This window comes from Sorex araneus, chromosome 2 (genome assembly GCF_027595985.1).
Source record: "Sorex araneus isolate mSorAra2 chromosome 2, mSorAra2.pri, whole genome shotgun sequence".
In the NCBI taxonomy this organism is placed as follows: domain Eukaryota; kingdom Metazoa; phylum Chordata; class Mammalia; order Eulipotyphla; family Soricidae; genus Sorex; species Sorex araneus.
The window spans coordinates 378648285-378655925 of record NC_073303.1 but is presented as its reverse complement, the minus strand read 5'-3'; the positions used below and the strand labels follow the sequence as shown (position 1 = coordinate 378655925).

At 61.7% G+C, this 7641-nt stretch overlaps 2 protein-coding genes across 2 annotated transcripts in view; one reads left to right on the top strand and one right to left on the bottom strand.

Annotated features, from left to right (window-relative positions):
* Positions 1 to 492: 492 nt before the first annotated feature.
* On the bottom strand, positions 493 to 4814 carry TIMM21 (translocase of inner mitochondrial membrane 21). The gene is made up of 6 exons (XM_004604239.2): positions 3887 to 4814; positions 3204 to 3266; positions 2993 to 3090; positions 1168 to 1241; positions 976 to 1081; positions 493 to 879 (listed from the first exon to the last, which is right to left on the bottom strand). The coding sequence occupies exons 1-6, from the start codon at positions 4185 to 4187 to the stop codon at positions 784 to 786; spliced, it is 738 nt and encodes a 245-aa protein (XP_004604296.1). The 5' UTR covers positions 4188 to 4814; the 3' UTR covers positions 493 to 783.
* Positions 4815 to 4967: 153 nt separating this feature from the next.
* FBXO15 (F-box protein 15) overlaps positions 4968 to 7641 on the top strand; it is a 30630-nt gene continuing 27956 nt past the window's right edge. The window contains exon 1 of the mRNA XM_055127788.1: positions 4968 to 5077. Coding sequence (XP_054983763.1) covers positions 4983 to 5077 — 95 coding nt within the window. The 5' untranslated portion in view covers positions 4968 to 4982. The remainder of the gene's footprint in view (positions 5078 to 7641) is intronic.

Here is a 7641-nt window from a genome sequence, read left to right as displayed (position 1 = left end):
CTGGAGACAACACCATTGGGTGCAGTGACTGGTCCCAGGGCCTCCGGAGACAACACCATTGGGTGCAGTGACTGGTCCCAGGGCCTCCGGAGACAACACCATTGGGTGCAGTAACTGGTCCCAGGGCCTCCGGCTCCCCTTCCACTGAGCCTCGTGGGTGCTTTACCGTTCTCGGGAAATTCTGCATGCTTCCTGATATCATTTCTCTACGGGGCTCACCTCCTAAGTACTCTGCACACGACTCTCAGGAGGAGAAATTACGACCTGGGTGCTATTATTACTGCCCATTCCCGGCTGTGTGCACAGGCCCCACACCTGCACGTGCTTTCAAGAGTGACAGCCACGGGCATGTGGCTTCCCGCTGCCAACACCCCCCATGGAGGGGGACCGGAAGTCACAGGAACCCCACCGCCCAACCCCCGGCCGTGGGAACACACTGGACACTGCATTCCCTGTCACCTGCGTGGATTCTGGGAAGGGACACACCTCCTGTAACTTTTTCTCACTTTTATTTCACAAACGTTATAGCTATACTAGAAAAATACCGACTTCTACATTAACTTATGTATGAACTTTTCAAACCCAAACTTTCACACAGGGTGGCTGACGGGGAGGCCGGAGCCGTGCAGGGCTAAGAATGGCCTCTGCTCCTCCTGCATGCCTTGCGCTGGCCGGGCGGAGGGACCTTGAGGCAGCTGCGCGCAGCCCAGAGTCGGGCACCGCCTGCCAGGTTATCCCGTTGGCCCCCGGCTGACGGGGCCTCGGCCGGCTGCTCCCCCCAGCTCAGGACCGATTGTCTTCGATGACGATCGTTCTGCCCGGGTAGGAGTCCAGGTCCACAAATATGTAGCGAAACTCGTACTCCCCCGTCTCTGGGTTCTGGAAGACAGGAAGGGCCTGGGTCACGCCCCTGCCACCCCCATACTGAGCCTGCAGCCCCCGCCCTGCGGCCACGCGCGGCCGCGCACCTCCTACCTCTCTCACTTCCAGATGCACCGTGCCCTGCTTCCCGGGCTCCGAGCCCTGGATGTAGAACTTGACGCGCATGTGTTTGAGCCCATTCTTCACGTACTCCACAAAGCTGCCCAGAGGGGAAACGGAAACGGCAGTTCCTTCCCCGCAGCCCACCCCACCCCCCACCGGGTGCAGCGTGGGGGGGGGGGTTACCTGACGTGCTGCCGGCGGCCGTGCCTCGTCATCTCCCCGTAGCCTTTCAGGGGTTCCCCAAACACGCTGACCACCTGCAGGGGGAGACCAGGTGCACTGAGGAAGGTGCACACTGCCAGAAGCTTCCAGACCCCTGCCGACCCGCTCACTAGGACAGACAGATGGGGGCCGGGGCCCTTCCCAAAGGATCATGCCAGTGAGGAGAGAATGGGAGACAAACGCCATGACAAGAATTCCTCCCTACTGGGACACGGGTGGAGGTGAGTCCTTGGCCAGTCCAGCCGGAGGCCGAGATGCCCCGAAAGCATTCGCACAGGAGGAGGAACCCGTCTGTCCTCCGTCTAACGGGTAAGACCCCGGCCGAAGTGACCTCTGAAGGCGGTGCGTCTCGGCCTGCTTCCCCCACGGCTCCTTCCCGGGCCCCCCGGCCCCGGCGTGATTTTCACCTGTTTAAGTCACTGCACGCGGTGCAGTAGAGCCCATCACAGTGACCGCTCAGTTTCTCCCAACACACACACAGTGAAACGGAAACTTACAAAACAGAACATTCTTACGGCGCGAGGAACATGCCCCAGTTCTGTCCTCCTTAGTCCGTCCCCGTGCCTCGCGCCTGAGACTTATGTGACAGCTGAGACCCCCGCCAGAGGGCGTCTGTGTGGGGTGTGTTGGGGGGGCATTTCCTACAACGGTCGTTGTCCAAGTCACTTCCTTCTTCATTAGCGCCACCACCCGGGGCCTTCTCTGTCCTCCAAACTGGTCTGGCGCCCGAAAGAATGGTCTAGAACCAAGGCTGACATGGGGGAGCTGGAAAACAGCCCCGAGCCCTCCTGAGCTCTTTCTGGGTCACGGGCGCACCGGCGTCCCTCGGAAAAGCAGCCCGAGTGAGTCAGTGACGGCCCTCCGCCCGGCATTCCTTCTGGCCACCCGCAGGCCGGCGGCTGTGTCTCTCGGCGTTCTGTGGCCGGCAGACCCAGCAGCCGTGCAGGGCTTTCCTCGGCCTCGGAACGTGTCACCCTCCCTTCCTGCTCTGTGGGCCCTGCCCCAGACAGAAGCCGGGGAAGCCAGTTCTCCTCCCGGTCTCGGGGCTGACTGCACTGGAGAAGCCCACGGGCAGGCGGAGTGACGGGACAGCGGCTGGGACTCAGCTGTCCCCTGCGGGACACCGCCTGTCGATACCTACGAGCACGGCCTTTCCCGGTCAGGCCCGGCTGGAGACAGGGCCGCGCTCCAGAATCTCAGACTCAGCCCGGAACGGCTGTGGCTCAGGCGGCGGCTGCCCACTGGCAAGTGCAGGGCCCGGTTAAGGGATCTCACCAGGTGTCCCTTCGTTCCACACACAGGACAACAGTGACACCTCACACCCAGGGCTGGGAGGCACAGGAAAGACCAAGCTCTCAAACACACAACCCAGCTCCGCACACAGTGCTCTCCAGGGAGCCGCCGGCACTGATGTGGTGTGAGTGAGGCCTGGGGCGGGCTCTCTAGCGTCACTGTCACTGTGGGGGCGTGGGGCCGACTGTCGCCATCTGGAAGACTAGACACGTTCCCCAAGTCCAGAGGTCTCTGCCGGCTGGTGTTGTCTGACAAGCACAGCGACTGTCGTACAGTTAGGATAAACTCTGCCCGAAGACCAACCAACAGGCGGTGGACAGTGTCCTGCTCTCGCCGCAGCATCGCTCATGGAATGAGGCGCCAGCAGCTAATCCCAGCCAAGTGCTCCGTGTCTCTTCTTCCGGCTGCCCCACTCGGGCCGGGAGTGTGTGAATTCTGCCCCCCACCACCGACACGTTCTCCCCGTGCCCGCCGTCAGCCCATCGGAACTAACCTCAGGATGTAATCTGCACCTGTCTAAGGCTTTGCCGTATATCTTATTAGGGCTGGATGAAGAAAAAAGTTCCTTGAAAATCACATAAAACAAGCCACCTGAAAAACACAATCGCAGCAGGGAATAAAAAAAAAAAGATCAGCCGGAGAACAGTGAGAGTAAAACAGTAAGTTCAAGGGAGATTCTGGGCAGCCGCTCGCGCTGTTCCCACCTGTAATGCCGATCCCAATAAGCACCACTAGCAGGTAGGTAAAATCTCTTCCCGCTTCTTTCACTGTGGAGAGAAACCCCGAGAGTTACGGGCCAGGGGGCGCGGGCAGGAGGCTTCCTGCGGCTGGAAGGGGACGGAGGGCAGCACCGGTCGCCCCGCAAAGGAGCCCGGAGAGTTCAGTGCCAGGGTCGGGCTGCAGGGCACGGCCGCACGCGCTCACGCACTTGACTTGAGTGACAGTAGCCCTAAGGACAAGGACTCAGCACTCGCTTCCAAGCACTGTTTGCAGCACATTTGCTCCCAAGAACTGTGCGCAGCACACGGTCTGCCAGCGCAGGGTTCCCGCTGTAACCTCTCCCCTCCCCAAACATTCAAGCGCCGAGCGGGTGCGCCCTGATCTCGGGGGAATTCTCTCCAGGGCCGAGACGGGGGGAACAGGTGGCTCGGGAGGCGTCCGGGCAGCGGTCTCGGAGCCCCGCAGGTCCCCCGCGCCAAGGTGCTGGGGTGCGCCCCCCGCGCGGGGCGTGTCTCCCCAAGCCCAGGCGGGAATACGCCAAGTGGGTCCTCGCAGCCGAGGTCCGGCCCGCGTCCCGCGATTCTAAACTGCTCCTAACGGTCCGACCTGCAGGCGCGGGGCGCGCCGTGCCCCGACTTTCCCCGGGGGGTCCCCGGGCCCCCTTTACCTCTCTGCGCCGTGGGCACGGCGGGTTCCCCGCCCCGACTTCCAGGCACGGGGACCTGCTTGCTGGGGTCCTGCTCTGCTCTCCGGGCGCCCTGGCCCTGCGTCCAGACGGCCCTCCGGGGGGCCCCGCGCAGCCCCCAGGGCCGCGGCGCTTCCCCCTGGCCCTGCAGCCCCCATCGCCAGCTGGGCTCGGCGCTCGGGCCGGCTCTGCTCAGCACGAGGTGGCGCCGCAGCAGGCGCCCGCCCGAGCACCGGTGCAGCTGCTCGGCGCGCTCGGCAGCCCGCAGGAAGGCGCAGATCATCGTCACGGACACGGCGGGGCCTCGGGGAGCCCCCGGCCAGCCAGCAGCGACCCTTCCCGCCCCACCCCGGCGGGACGCGGGCTCCGGCAACCCCGCGGGGCGGGCGGCGCCAAGACGCTAGCTTGAATTAAACCGAAAAGAATTTAAAAAAAAAAAAAAAGCGCTGAAATCCGCCGTCCCTGCCCCTGGTCCCTCTTCGCTTGAGTTAGAGCACTTTGATGAGCTCCCTAGCGGACACTCGGCCCGCCGTCCCTCTGCAGAGTGACCTGGGAAGCCCGGCGGAATGCTGGGAAGGGTAGTTTGAGGGCTTCGTGCCGAACGGGGACCACAGTCCCTGTGCCAGGATCAAGGACTACAACTCCCATGGTGCAACGCGGCCAGAGCCGGCCCCGGCCCGCCCGGCGCTTCCCAGGCGCCCCTCGCGGGAGGCCTGCGCATGCGCGCTACATGGCGCGCCGGGCCCCGAGTCGTTTGCGGGGCTGACGGTCTCGCTCCCGCCGTCGCGCGGGGCTCGACGCGGCATCGGTTTGAGCGAAATGACACATTCTAGAGTGCGCGTCCTCGCGAGCACTGTGTGAGCTGGGAAGTCGCCGTGGCCTGGTGCCTCAGGGCTTCCCAAACGCAGCCACCGCAGGAAAGCGCCTCCAAAGACGGGCCCCGGGCACTTCCGGGACCGCCCCTGGAGGCGGGGCGGGGCGGAGCCACCGACCCGTCCCCCCGGCCGCGGCCCGCGCGCACGCGCGGCGGCCTGCGGGGGCGTGGCATGCGCGGCCCCGCCCCTCACGCCGGGTCTCCATGGCGACCGGACGCGGCCGGCTCCTGCAGCTGCAATGGCGCCGCCTCCTGGCTCAGAGCGACCCCGCGGGCGGCGCGGAGGCCGGCGGGCCCAGGTGACTGTCGGCCCCTCGGGGAGGCCGGCGCCCCGGCCCCTCGCACCCGCCCGAGGGGCTCACGCGGGAACGTTCTGGGGGCGGGGCGAAGGCGGGCTCCCGCGCGCGGCCGTCACGGGGGAAGGTTCTGGAGGCGGGCGGCAGGCGCGCTCTCGCTCACGCCACACACACCCGCACTGACACACACTTCACACACACTCTCACACTCTCACACTCACACTCTCACACACTCTCACACTCACACTCTCACACTCTCACACTCTCACACTCACACTCTCACACTCTCACACTCTCACACTCACACACTCACACTCTCACACTCTCACACACTCTCACACTCACACACTCACACTCTCACACTCACACTCACACACTCTCACACTCACACTCTCACACTCACACTCTCACACTCACACTCACACTCTCACACTCTCACACACTCTCACACTCACACTCACACACTCTCACACTCTCACACTCACACTCTCACACTCACACTCACACACTCTCACACTCACACACTCACACTCTCACACACTCTCACACTCTCACACTCACACACTCACTCTCACACTCTCGCACACTCACACTCTCACACTCACACACTCACTCTCACAGTCACTCACTCTCATACTCTCACACACACTCCCCCCCTCTCTCTCACTCGCACACACACTCACACACTCATACACTCTCTCACTTTCTCACACACACTCACACTCACACTCACCGTCACACACCACACACTCATACTCACACACACTCCCCCACACACTCACGCTCACTTTCTCACTCGCACACTCACACTCACTCTCACACACTCTCACACTCACACTCACTCTCACTTTCTCACACACACTCACTCCCACTCCCACACACACACTCACTCTCACTTTCTCACACACTCACTCTCACACTCTCACTCTCATACTCACACTCTCACACACTCATACACTCTCACACACTCTCACACTCGCTCTCACTTTCTCACACACTCACTCCCACTCCCCCACACACACTCACTCTCACTTTCTCACACACTCACTCTCACACTCTCACTCTCATACTCACACTCTCACACACTCATACACTCTCACACACTCTCACACTCACACTCGCTCTCACTTTCTCACACACTCACTCCCACTCCCACACACACACTCACTCTCACTTTCTCACACACTCACTCTCATACTCTCACTCTCATACTCACACTCTCACACACTCTCACACTCACACTCGCTCTCACTTTCTCACACAATCACTCCCACTCCCACACACACACTCACTCTCACTTTCTCACTTTCACACACTGACACACTCTCACACACACTCTCTCAGCGTGGTGGGAGTGGGGTGGGATCCCGTCCTGACACTGGCTTTCCCGGGAAATAGTTGGACTCCTTGGTGGCGGGAGCTGGGTCCCTCGTCTCGGGTCCCTCGTCCCGGGCCCCACCTGGGGGACAAGGTGTGACCAGGAGGCCAAGCGCGTGCACAGCACAGCTGTGGTGGGACCCGGCTTCGCTTTCTCTGGTTTTGAGCTCCCCGAGAAGCTCGTGAAAACGTGCTCCCCACTGCCGCCCGGGCCAGAGGGCTCCCCTCGGCGCCCAAGCACTCCGTGTGCCCTGCACTGGCACGGAAAGGGGAGCACCCCCACTCGGCCCCTTGGGAGACCAGTGGCCTGTGCGCTTCTCCTGGGTTTGTGAGGAGCCCTAGAGGGAGGCCCCGAGGCAGTCGCCTCCTACTGTCCCCCGAGCCCCCGGTGACTCACACGCATTCTGCTGCTCCGCCTGCTGTCCCGCCTCAGTTCTGAGGAGCCGAGGTGTCTGGTGCCTCCTGCCCGAGTCTCCCTCTCCCCGATCGCTCATACCTCTGAGCTGGAGGACGGGCCTCCTCTGCGAGTCCGGCTGGGCTGGCTCATTTCCACAGGGATCTCCGGCTGCTCTCCAGCGGGCACTGCTCGTTCCACAAGGGGCGGCTCTAGCCACGTGCCCTTCATTGTGGCTGCTTTTGCCAGGTGGAGGGGTACTGCCAAGGACACGCTTTAGGACAGTCGCTTTGCTTGTAACTCTTGGATTTCTGGACCTAAAGAGGCACACATATTCTGTTCATCACTTCTTTGCCTTGCTCCTGGCTCTGTGCTCACAGATCACTCCTGGCAGGTCGGGGTGGGGGGTCATATATGGTGCCAGGGATTGAACCCGCGGGTCAGCCGCATGCAAGGCAAGCACCCCAGTGGCTGTGCTGCCACTCCAGCACATGCACAGTTCGTGTAAGCATAAGAAAACAGTGCAGTCACTAATTCAGCTACCTAAAATTACCTTCTCTTTTCCTGGATCTCCAAGAATCTGTCTCATGCTCTTTACCCAGCTCTATGTCCTTACTTACCCTGGCGTTACTCTTGTGGCAAAAGATGGCTCTTGGTGGAACAGCTGTGATGCTAGACAGATCGCAGCCTTGTGACAAATAGGGTGGTGAAGATGCCTACAGAAATTTTATTATGGAGGAGAAAAAGGCTGGAATTTTAATAGGAAGGTTGAACTTTAAAACAATTTGCCCTCTTA